We start from the raw sequence: 12,151 nt of genomic DNA on the forward strand, positions 1-12,151 counted from the left end.
TTTTTTTTCAATCGATTTTTTTTTTTTTTTTTTAATGGGTTTTTTTTTTTTTTTTCGATCGATTTTTAATCACTTGTTATTATCTTGATTTTATGACATAACCAACTTTCAAACACTGCTCTTGAACATGCATTGCATGCATGTTCAAGAGCAGTGTTTGTTCTGTGGTCTTGACAAGGTATGTAGGGTACATTATGGCCAACTTCTTCTGTTATATACTTTTGTACTCCTTTAAATTGTCCAGACATTGAACTCGCGTAATCATACGACTGAAAAGCCATCTTTGATGTGTCAATGCCTTCTTTATGTAAAGAATATAAAATTAGCTCAGCCATCCCTTTTCCAGTCTTATCAGTGCATTCAACGGATTTCAAAAGCCTTTCCCGAATCTCACCGTTTTCACTGGCTGTTCTCACAACTATACTCATTATGTCCTTATGTGACATATCGGGAGTAGTGTCGGCCATCACGGAAAAAAAATTGGAGCTATTAATTTCTTCTATGATCTTTCCCTTTAATTCAGTTGCAATTAAACTAATCATTTCATTTTGAGACGATGGACTTGTGTATGTAACTCTATATGGACGAAGGGCTCTATCTTCAATCCAGGCTTTTAGTGTGGGATTGTGGCAAGAGATAAGATTCACTACTGCAACAAAGTTACCTTGATTAGCACTGTCCAATTCCCTAAACGCTAGCCCTTGGCTTCCTAAAGTCTTGCATGTATCAATAAGAATTTCAACAGTTTTTCTATTCTGTACCTCTATTTTTTGCTCTTCTATAAGAGCAAGTCTATTGGATTTATCAATAAGGTGATCTATATGACCTTTTTTCATAAGAAAGTGACAGTATTCACTTAATGCAACTTTATGTGCTTGAGAGGTAAAGTGTGCCTGAAGCTTTCCAAGTTTTTCTTTCCCATAGCTTTTCATCTTGGACCAAGATCTTACCCCAACATTTATCCAAGCATCTTCAGTTTTTCCCTTCTTTCCAAATACCTTAGGGAAAAGCCGGCAGACAAAACAAAATGTGGCATCCTTCTGGGTACTGTATTCTAAATGTTCAAACTCTTTGTACCACTGGGGATTAAATCTATTTTTACCGTCACTTGAGAAACTAGCAAGTTTTGGTTGGTGTGGTCCTAACTGGATTAAATACGATTTTTGATTATCCGTAATTGTATGTGGACATAATCCTGGGTCATGGATTATCAATGCTGATGAATCTGATTTGTCAATTATAATACTTTGAGCTTTGATATCGAGTTTTCTTAAAAAAGCATTTCCCATTTTCAAAACATTTTTTGACATTTCCACCACAGAACTTGTTGCATTTACAATTTCAATCGCAGCGAATTTTTCATTTACTAATTCTTCTTTACAGTATTTTTTATAAATGTCATTACAATCTTTAAGATTATCTATTAAAACACCCAAATTCCCCATGAGCAAAGTCCAACTTGTTGTTTCACTGCTTACTTCAGAAGTATCCAAGTTAATAATATTCATGTCATCCTTTTCATCTCGGTCAGGAAACTGGTTTAAATGATCTGATTTAGAATTTAGTTCTATAAGTTTCTCTGCTTGTTCCTGGACTACAACATAACCTGAGTTTTCCCCTTTTGCATCATTATCTTGAATTTTTGAACTTGCATCCTCTTCAAATTTTTTATCAGAAGATGTTGATGTTTCAATTATTATCAAGTCTAACTTTGTATGTTCACTACTTTGTATTTCATCATCCACTTCGACATCATCACCAGCATTCTGATGTACCATTTTTCGTTTTTTTGAAGCTAAGGAGGCTAGAAAAGGATTCTCTGGGGCTCCCACTGTTTGTATATGAACCTTTCTACCACCATGAACGGATCTTTCATGACTGGTTTTATAGTCGTTATTAAATACTGCTTTGCATACGCAACATTGTAATTTATATCTTTTGCTTTTCATAGTTAGTGCTGGAAAACAAATGCAGATACTATAATTTACCGTAATTTTTAACTGATTTAATGTTTATAAAAGTTATCACTCTTAATAAGTGTGATAACTTTTATAAACATTAAATAAGACAAATGTTGAAATCAATTCATGGAAACAAATATTCACATTTCAAAGTAGAAAGTATGAAAAAAAAAAAAGAATAACTGCTTTTAGTCAAACATACAGAATAAACTTTCAGCTGCCATTTTTATTGTTGATAACAAAAAAAAAGTAGCGCGAAAAAAAAAACAACGTGGAAATCAAAAGGGCTTTTCTTTATGAATTCACAATTTATTTCGTCTTGTGGAAAACAGCCATAAGTCGTTTAATAAACGTAAAGTTTATTTGTCCAAGTCAAAAAAGAATTAGATCTTTGATGGATTTTTGCAAACATTTTAATTTTATTTAACTAGAAAATATTTTTTGATTTTATCACCGATTTCCCAACTGTCCCAACTCTCGGCAAGGAAATTCCCAACTTTTCTCTTTTTTAGATTTTGGGAGGGGGACACTCCCCCCTACCCCCTCCAAGGCGACGCCCCTGAAAATAAGTAAGAAATAAATCAAAAATTCTTCAGATAAATTCTTAAAGAAATATCTACTGCAAGTTATCATTTTCATTGAAGTTAATTTTTATTGATCACTAAACTTCAAACTTAAAAACTTTAAAATACTTTGTACATGGTTAATATACCAAGTAAAAAGTATTCCAACACATTAGCTGTATAAAATAACAACATTTAAAAGCATATCAATTTTTCCTTTAAGCTTAAGATCTCAAGTGTCAACCATTTTTTAAGAAATAAAACCAGAACGAAAAAGTAAAACACTTGATATATCTAGCAACAACGTCCATCAAGTGAATCAAAGAGAAAGCTCTTGTAGATTAAAATCCAACTGAAATATAGGAGCATTTTTTAAAAAATGCTTCAAATATCAGCTTGATGTAAAACTTGCATTGATGATTGAATGCTCGTGAATTCTTATGAAACAAACTTTATGCAGTGTTTATTGGATTTGAATATGGTTTTTTAAATATGCTATTGAAAGGAAAAAGCTCTCAGAAAACACAAATTTTTGGTTCATCTACTTTTATTTTTTCAAACAGTCTTTCGAAAAAAAAAAAAACCGCATTTTTTAAACAAAAGGCGTGAAGTTTCTAATAAAATTCAGCATCGTTAAAATTTTTCTTGATCTCAAAAAGTTTTACAAATTTTTTGTTCTTTTAAGATTAATTTCTGAACAACTCGAAGATTGTTTTTACTCATTCTCTTGATTCGACTTGAAACTGTGTTTTCCCATCGACTTCTCAAATTTATTTCCTTCGACTTTCCTCATCGCCAGTCACATTGAGGAACTTTTGTATCATCATGTATGACCACTACTTCATTAACTAACAATTTCTTGGTATCTGAATTGTTAGTTTTGCAATGAACTTGATATTGTCTTAATTCATTTAGGTTGGTGGTAGAAAATCTTTTCCAAAACTGAAATATAACTGTATTTAAATACTGCATTCGCCTCAAAGTGCTATCAGGTGTTCTTACTTGTTCTATTTGCTGCGTATTTTGCGTCCGTACATTATATGGTAAGGCGTACACAGCGGGCTAATAGAAGCCGAAGAGCAAAAGTTTTATCGTCCCGATTTTTTTGCGTGATAATTAAGTTACACGGTAAACTGAACGTGGAAAAGCAAAAATCAAAATAATTCATATGACATCTTTTTGAAATGTTCGACTTTAAACAGCTCCATTCAAAAAGGTTTCAACAAAATAATGATATTTTATAACAAAATATATTTACCGAGGAATTAGTTAAATTTACTGTTGATCAATGACCTTGTTGGCTTTAGCATGACTGACTCTCGCCCACTTCTGATTCTTCACATGATGCTAAGTTATATCTGCATTGTGGACAAAGCTTTTCACCTGGTACTATGAATTCGCCTTTATTTGTAAGTGACTTTGCTATATCCAAGTTAATTTCTTGAAGACTGGCTGTAAAATAATACGAACCTGCAATATCTATAAAAAAAAATGTTTAAAAAAAGATATCTAAAGCTGAAAGATTGTTTGATGCCTAATTGTTAAACTTTAAAAGGTTAACTAAAATAAGCAGTAAATGCAAATTTGAGAAAAGAAAAAAGAACTGCTGTAAATACTTTTCCTAGCTTTATTATGAGCATCAAATGTATTGCAGCCAGTGATATTTTCATTAACGTGAAGTAAAATAAGAAGTAAAAATAATTGATTTCGTTAATGTGAATAAAAACTAATATTAGGAATTATCTGAAGGACGAAAACTGAAATAGAATTGAATGTAAGCATCAAAAAACGAAAATAGGAATAGAATTAAGAATTATTACCGAACAAAAATTATTGAATATTAAACAAATTTTAATACGATAGTTTTTTTTTTTAATTTGACAATTAATTTACAAATTTTACATACTTGCTTTAAAATTGGCGCACATGTTAGACCATAACGATTATATTTGGAATGATTACAGAATGTATCATTGGACCACAAAACTGGTCACGTGCTTGCCATTACGTTAACTATAAACTTTTTCAAAAAAATTAGTGTCGTTAAGACTACTAATTGCTGTAAAATTTGATAGAAGTAAAATATAAACTGAATTAGTAACTGAAATAAGAAGTAAAGTTATTGAAATCATAAGAACTGAACTAAAATTTATTTCATCAGAACTGATTCAAAACAAGTAAAATTAAAACTAGAAATTAGATTAATGCTACAAGAACTAAGTAAAAATGGAAATTGAAATTATATTTAGAACTTAAATATCACTGATTGCAGCATTGTGTTACTTTAATTGCATAGTGCTTCAAATAAACATATTTATGATGGGGACAATTTGTTGATTTGACATTGATAACTGATAGCCCAGTCCTCCTCATAAACATTTCTCTGACATCATCAGAAAGGTCTTCAAGATACTCAATTTCAATTAAGGGTGTGTACGTTATCAGATGACATTCACCTCCTAGTTGAATTCCAATCGAGCACCTGTTTACTGATCAAAAATGATCAAATACCAAGTTTAAGCCAATATCTTCCACTATAACTTGAATCAATCAGGAAAAGGTACCACTAAATTGTCCATAATGGAGAACATCGGCCCAAAAAATGGGATTTTCAGTCTTATGTTCAAAAAAGCACATCTTTGTAATGTTCAAAATAGCACATCTTTGTAATATTTCAAAATAGCACATCTTTGTTTCAAAAGACCAAAACGATCTTTAATTTTAAGATGGTTTAACAATTTTCTTTTTTATCTGAAAAAATTCAAGCCCATGAGAGTTGGGCAACTCCAGGAATTAGTGAACGTATAACCCATGGTAAAAAAATGGAAAATTTGTCTTCGCCATTTTAAAATCAAGAAAAGACTGAAAAGCTTTTTTATATGTTATTTTCTCTGCATATTTGGATTCAGCACATTTGTTTTCGCCCACTAGAATTTAAATTATTCAAAAAAAGATGATGCTTTAAATTCCATCATGGCAGACATGGACAAAAAGTATGGGATTTTAGACTAAATTTCAAAACATCATAACTTTTGAACCATTTGGAGTTGCTCAAATTTTGCATTTTTTATGTTTCATTGATAAGAACCACTGATTATAAATTTAATGGAAATCTGAGGGGGGTGGGTAGAATGACTTCCCTACGTTTACATGGAATTACTCTCAAGTAAAATATTTTTTATAAACCATAAAGCAACTTTTTGATACTTACGGATTATTACCATCGTTACTAATTTAATAATTGACTCAAAATGATTCATTTAGGTGAATTGAAATGTTTTTGTTTTTTTTTTCTTTTATCTTTATTTTGCACTTTGTCAATCCAAAATTGTTAAAAATGTCTACCACTGTGTTTTATTTTAAGCATTTTTATTCGACAGTTTAAGATAAGTTTAATAAAAAAAAAAAAAAATTAAAAAAAAATAAAAGGTTTTTAAAAGTAATTTAACGCTCTAAAAGTACTTTATGGTACTTAAAGGTAACGATTTAAAAAATCATTTTTAGCGCGCTTATTTAAGTTAGCTTAGTTAGACGCGTAAGATTTTCATTTATGCAAGTTTAAACAACTGTTCATGATATTTGGTAAGACAAGCCCAAGTTATAAAATTTGTACAGCAAATCTTCCTCACCCGCAAAATTTCGTCTATGCGTTATCTTTATTTTAATACCGATATATTTCGATACTAAATGGTACATTTAGTATCGAAATATATCGGTATTAAAATACCGATAATTTATGTAAATATATCGGTATTAAAAGACCGATCTTTTTTAGTTTTTTTCAAATCATATAAGTTTTTATTTGTGTATTTTCCCGCGATTTTAACAGTAGTTCTGTAGAAAATATTTTAGCGATTTATTCAATATTTTAGCGATCATACGTATATTTTGAAAATCATGAAAACGGCACTTTTGTCGAAGGAAAATGCCCGCAAAAAAATCTACAAAAACAAGGACCACAAACACCACAGAACTTTAAAAGCATCTCAAAGCAACTCATTTAGCCATCATTTTGGAGATTGAGCAAACAAGAGAACCCAGTGGACACCCGATGTCAATCTAACATTGGAATTCAGTTAGATTGTCATCGACGACGTCAACTGACAAAATCTTAAGTTGAATCGATGTCAGATGTTTGACATTAGTTATTCCATGTTATTTCGATGTCAGTCTTTGATCGGTTGCAAGCATTTTAATTTCCCGCCAATATGAAAATTCAACTCATTTCTGCGCAACGGAAACAGTTATAAAATCAAGCAAAGTTCGTTAAAAGAAGTTTGGTTGGTTTAGTTTTTAGGTTTTATTGTTACTAAATCGCACTTTCAAGGGTGCTTTTTTCAAAATGTATATTTATTATTCAAAAGAATCACATATAGGATATAACAGTAGCTAAAGGATATAACAGTAGTAGATGGTAGCTATAGGATAAAGCAGTAGTAGATGGTAGCTAAAGGCCTTACCTACCACTGGTAGTACCTGTACCGGTCACATAGTTAGCTTTACTAAAGATAAGTGAAGCACTAATACTACGATCATATTTGTTTTATGGTTTTAACATTTAGATGTCCTACATAAATAATTGGAGAGCTCACAATCACCAACTTAACCAGTTAGTAAGTATTGCCTTACAATTTGAAAATGATGATCTGGATTCTGTTGATCTTAGTAAATCTCCGAGATCAGATATAGATGATATTTATAATGGAATTGGGAGTAGATTAAGTGATTGTATTTATTCATTTATATCAGATGTTGGCAAATCTGCTATAAGTGATCAACATAGGGTGTCTGTATCAAAAAAAAAAAATTCTTTCTGAAGAGTTAGCTTTATGGGTCACTCACAATAAATGTAAGCATGTATCTTTTGATGAACTTCTGCAAATTCTCTTCAATAATGGTCACAACGATTTACCTAAAGACAGCCGAACACTATTAAAAATGCCACGTTATGTAAACACTTTACCTGTAAGTGGAGGTGAATATCTCTATCTAGGTATCTTAAATAGGATAACAAGACTATTGGAATCTGTAACAGGAGATATAATGTCTTTAAGTCAGATACATTTAAGAATTAATATTGATGGTCTTCCTTTATTTAAAAGTAGCAATACACAATTATGGTCAATACTTGGTTCATTTCATGACTTTAAACCGTTTATTATAGCAGTTTACTGTGGCACCAAAAAACCAGATCCTGTTCATGAGTTTTTGAATGATTTTTTAGTAGAATACAAAAATTTAAAAGCAACTGGATTTAACTACAATGGTCAATCATATGAAGTGGATATCAAATATTTTTGTTGTGATGCTCCAGTTAGGCAGATGTTGAAATGTATTAAGTCCCACAATGGATATGATTCCTGTGAAAGACGCTCAGTCCATGGTGTATATGTAGAAAACCGAGTTGTATTTCAAGAACTGAACTGTCCCTTGAGAAATGATATTAGCTTTTCCCAAGGTAATTACCCAGGTCATCAGTTTAAGAGAAGGATACTTCTTGGTTACGATATTTCTTGTGTTCAGAATTTCTTACTTGACTATGCATCTAGTTATGTTAGGTGTTGTTAAGCGGTTACTGTTTTCATCAACAAACTATTCTACAAAATGGATCTGGGGCTGCTGATAAGTCAGCTGAAAATGTTCCTGATTTTTTTATTTTACAAACAAATAAAAAAATGGTCTGTTTTTTAACTTTGAAATGAGCTGTTTTTTAAAATTTGAAATGAGCTGTAGATAAACAATCTTACTTGCTTAGGGTAAATAAATTACTTAATCAACTTGTTCCTAGAATTTCAGTATTTTTTTTTAAAATTATTTATCGCCTTCAATGAGTAAACTATAATTTAAAAAATGTCAAATATATAGTTTAATGGGTTATATTTATGTAAGTATTTAATACGTTATATTTATATAGGTAGCTCATCTTTCACTGTTGTAAAAAATGACCAAAAACTACTTTGAGCTGACCCGAGAAAACTGCTTTGATAGGGTGAAACTACAATGTTTCCTGACTCCAAAAATGTAAAATTTGAAATCTAACTATTTCGTCCGAGAAAATAATTTCGATTTTTAGTTTTTAGTGCTTTGCACAATAGGGCGAAATGACAGCTTTTCAAATTTTGCATTTTTACAGCATTCAAAAACTCTTCAAAATAAGCATTTATTACTCCAAAACATAACTGTCTAAAATTCACTTGAATAATAGTTTATTCTGACACAACTGATATAGTTTTTCATTAACAAGATGGAAATAATAAACACTTTCTTAAATGATTCTTTTAGTTATTCTAAGCCAAAACACAAAAACAACCTCTTGATTCTAAACACATAAAGAGCAAATGGTACAAAAAGTAAATTCTTCTCAATATTTGATTCTTCACAAATGCTTGCTGTTGTAGTCCACAACACATGAAAGAAGCCTCTTTGCATACTCAGGATGATTGCGGTCTCTTTTGTATCTCTGCCAATGTGAGCTGAAATTATGATGCATTGATTCTGTTGTCTGCTCACTAAAGATCCCCAAGGGAGCCCTTTTGATCTCAATGAATTGCTTCACATGGAAGAAAACAGCATGAACTTTTGGAGTCACACTGATGTTCATGATTGCCAAATATGAGTCTCTGAAGCGATCAATTTTTTCAGAAAAGTCATCCTCCAGAACCATACCAAAACATGCTGTCACCACAGACTTAAACTTTCGAAGGGCATCAATGATTCCAAAGACTTGAAAAGCAGACTCAGTCTCTGCAATTCTTTGAAGGAGGTCAAGATTGCTGAGAAGCTTGTGACAGGCATTCCCTGCAAACTGCCCACCATGGTATGGTTCTTGTTGAATGTGGAGAGCTGAGGGCCACTTGACAACATTGGGCCAAACTTCTGTCATGGCTTTGTACATGTGATTGACCACACCAAGGAGAAGATGGAGTTCCATTGGTGGTATGAGCTCCAAGATGAGTTTGTTTTCCGAACCAGATAGCAAAGGTTCATGCACTACATTGCCAAAAGATCTTGCCTTTTTGATATCACCACCAGACTTAGCAAACTCTTGATAACAGGCAACAAGTGAGCCTAGTGTCCTCAAAGATCCTGATTGAGAAAGATGCTTTGATTCTGTGTTGCACCAAGAGCAAGGGTGAGTACTTGCATGGCTCTGAAGGCCACAAAGGATGTTGGCAAGTTTCATGTCGCATGAGACAACAAAGTTGACTTTGTCTAACTTGATTAAAGACAAGATCTGCCTCACATTTTCAAGGTTTTCTGGTAGTCCTTCTGATAAAGCCACAAGCATTTGACGCTTTACACTACTGTCTTTGGCAGTCCTCTGAGTTAAAAGTTTTTTCCGTGGTGGTGACCTTGAATCACAGTGAGAATCCAACTCCATGATGCCAAGAGAAACTTTCAGAAATCCTCCACCTCCATCAATTCCCAACTTGACAATATGATTCTGGAAAACTCTTCGAGAAAGCAGGACTTCATTCAAAAGCTCGGCAAGATCCTTGCAATGCACAACCACAAAGTCAGTGGAGTTACTCTCTGATAAAACTTGGATGCTGGTTTGAGTAAAAAACTCAGACAACTGTTTGCCAATGGCTTCAAACTTAGCTAGAAAACTAGTCTCCACAATCTTGGTGTCACTGACTCTGTTGATGGTTGATGCCAATTTCTTCATGCCAAGGTTGGACAGTCCTGTGTTTAGCTGAACTTGTACAAGATCTTCAGTTTTGATGCTGGGTTCAGGAAAAAGAGCTCTTGCACTTGAGCTTCCTAAAAATGAAATTATATTAACACTTTTTGTAATTTTAAGTTTTAAAATTAAAGGTATTCCCTCTGAACCTGCCATCTTTATATGTATATGTAAAAGTATCACCTGTTTTAACTCTAAGTGGTGGGCCGCCTTTAGGATGCGATATTTTGGCAGTACCACCAGGTGTGGAAGGTTTAGTAGAGATGACTTGAGTAGCTATTTGCTCTGCAGCGAGTGGATCAGCTGTAGCTAGCTGCTTGAGATTCTCTCTAAAAGTGAATGGAGTGCACTGATGTGGCAGACCTCTTCCAACTAGACTCAAAAATCACCACATCTTTGAGGGGTACAATCTTCCACAGGTTTAGAATAGTCCACTGGGCTCTTCTCATTCAACTTCAAATGTCCAACTTGACAAATAAGACAGTTGCAACCTTGATCTCTTGTTGGTGGTCTAACTTTTATAGATGAGAAAGGAAACAAAGGTGGCAGGTTAACATCTTTTCCTTCATCTTTTCTCCGAAGAATTGTTCGACATGAGTCACAAATGCCTCTTGGCACTCTGGTATCAGTCAAATCAAGACTTGTATGGTAATGTTTGAGGATCTTTTCAACAAGGAACTGTGTCAACTCTCGAGAGCACTTCTTCAGACACAAGACACAGACAGATTTCCGACAATCTTCATGATTTTTTGAAAAATTTGGCATTTTGAAATTTTTCTCACACAACTGATAAGTGAAACACTTTAAATAAACATGTTCACTGCCAATTCCCGGAATTTTTAGCATATTTACAATTTTGATGCAACAAAATGTTTATAATATAGTTCAACCATGAAATTGTAGGTAAAATTTTATCTTCTGAGTTAAAATAAATGCAAATTATACTTGCTATATAGACTGTTATGTTTTAGAGTAATAAATGCTAATTTTGGAGAGTTTTTGAATGCTGTAAAAATGCAAAATTTGAAAAGCTGTCATTTCGCCCTATTGTGCAAAGTACTAAAAACTAAAAATCAAAATTATTTTCTTGGACGAAATAGTTAGATTTCAAATTTTACATTTTTGGAGTCAGGAAACATTGTAGTTTCACCCTATCAAAGCGGTTTTCTCGGGTCAGCTCAAAGTAGTTTTTGGTCATTTTTTACAACAGTGCTTTCAAAGGTTGGTAGGATTTCTTTAAAAGATAATCTTAAAAACATAATGGAAAGGTAATTTTAAAGTGATGATGAAATTCAACATGAAAGGGACCAACTGCAATGATGAGAAAAAAGAGTGACAGTAACAGAAAAGCAAACCTTTGAAAAATTAAATCTTCTCGAACTTATTATAGGTAAAAAAAATTTCCTAATTTTAAAAGAAAATTGACATTTGAAAATGATCACTACAAAGAACGTTTTAAGTAATAGTTTTAAGTATTATTATTTAATATATAATATTAGCAATATATTAATCAACCGTTTCTTGACAAACTTGGAATTATCATAGAAACTCTTCAGGGACTCCAACTGTCATATGTTTATTTTTATAAATTCATCTTTACAACTTTTATCGTAATATATAGTTAACATATACTATATCTTTATGTTTAGCTATTGTTATAGCAGCAAAGGGAAGAAATGGCTTAGCAATTGCGGAAATAAAATGCGAAGTTCGAAAGATCTTAAGATACGCCCCTGACAAAGTTGACGTTGAAGAGGGTGGACGTCATTTAAAAATAGGAAGTTTTTAAAAATATAATTTCCTTATAATTGTTTGTTATTCTTTCTAATTTACCCCTACATATTCATATAACGCTCTATCAAAATATTAATTCGTACACATTTATATTTTGATAGAGCGATATGAATATATAAGAATTAACGATAATACTCAAAATAAGCCTG

General features: G+C 32.2%; 3 protein-coding genes and 1 long non-coding RNA gene across 6 annotated transcripts; 2 read left to right on the top strand and 2 right to left on the bottom strand.

Annotated features, from left to right (window-relative positions):
• Nucleotides 1-65: 65 nt before the first annotated feature.
• Nucleotides 66-1,778, bottom strand: LOC149891839 (zinc finger MYM-type protein 1-like). The gene is made up of 2 exons (XM_090078013.1): nt 1,406-1,778; nt 66-1,225 (listed from the first exon to the last, which is right to left on the bottom strand). Exons 1-2 carry the CDS (start codon nt 1,776-1,778, stop codon nt 66-68), a joined length of 1,533 nt encoding a protein of 510 aa, XP_089934139.1.
• A 1,716-nt stretch (nt 1,779-3,494) lies between these two features.
• Nucleotides 3,495-12,016, top strand: LOC149891840 (uncharacterized). Of its 2 annotated transcripts, none has more exons than XR_016449798.1 (2): nt 3,495-3,933; nt 11,858-12,016. It is a non-coding gene; the product is annotated as an uncharacterized LOC149891840 (long non-coding RNA). The 2 variants fall into 2 exon arrangements; XR_016449797.1 differs by lacking the exon at nt 3,495-3,933 and adding an exon at nt 11,427-11,598.
• On the top strand, nt 6,396-8,314 carry LOC149891841 (uncharacterized). Its single transcript, XM_090078693.1, has one exon. The coding sequence runs from the start codon at nt 7,463-7,465 to the stop codon at nt 8,090-8,092; it is 630 nt and encodes a 209-aa protein (XP_089934819.1). The 5' UTR covers nt 6,396-7,462; the 3' UTR covers nt 8,093-8,314.
• On the bottom strand, nt 8,885-11,145 carry LOC149891842 (uncharacterized). 2 transcript variants are annotated; one of them, XM_090078691.1, is made up of 2 exons: nt 10,392-11,145; nt 8,885-10,288 (listed from the first exon to the last, which is right to left on the bottom strand). In XM_090078691.1, the coding sequence occupies exon 2, from the start codon at nt 10,191-10,193 to the stop codon at nt 8,901-8,903; it is 1,293 nt and encodes a 430-aa protein (XP_089934817.1). In that variant the 5' UTR covers nt 10,194-10,288; nt 10,392-11,145; the 3' UTR covers nt 8,885-8,900. The 2 variants fall into 2 exon arrangements, with proteins under 2 accessions (XP_089934817.1, XP_089934818.1); XM_090078692.1 differs by lacking the exon at nt 10,392-11,145 and having other exon boundaries at nt 8,885-10,371.
• Nucleotides 12,017-12,151: the final 135 nt, after the last annotated feature.

This window comes from Hydra viridissima, unplaced genomic scaffold (genome assembly GCF_058129835.1).
Source record: "Hydra viridissima isolate aposymbiotic clone 2 unplaced genomic scaffold, HvirCarnegie_v1 scaffold_2, whole genome shotgun sequence".
Lineage (NCBI taxonomy): Eukaryota > Metazoa > Cnidaria > Hydrozoa > Anthoathecata > Hydridae > Hydra > Hydra viridissima.

What these genes read in the sequence shown, in the direction of transcription:
- LOC149891839 (XM_090078013.1), bottom strand. Translation starts at nt 1,778, where the DNA reads ATGGTACATCAGAATGCTGGTGATGATGTCGAAGTGGATGATGAAATA. An exon ending in AATAGATAATCTTAAAGATT is followed by an intron (nt 1,226 to 1,405) that starts GTAATGACATTT and finishes TTGACAAATCAG; the next exon opens with ATTCATCAGCATTGATAATC.
- LOC149891841 (XM_090078693.1), top strand. Translation starts at nt 7,463, where the DNA reads ATGCCACGTTATGTAAACACTTTACCTGTAAGTGGAGGTGAATATCTC.
- LOC149891842 (XM_090078692.1), bottom strand. Translation starts at nt 10,364, where the DNA reads ATGGCAGGTTCAGAGGGAATACCTTTAATTTTAAAACTTAAAATTACA.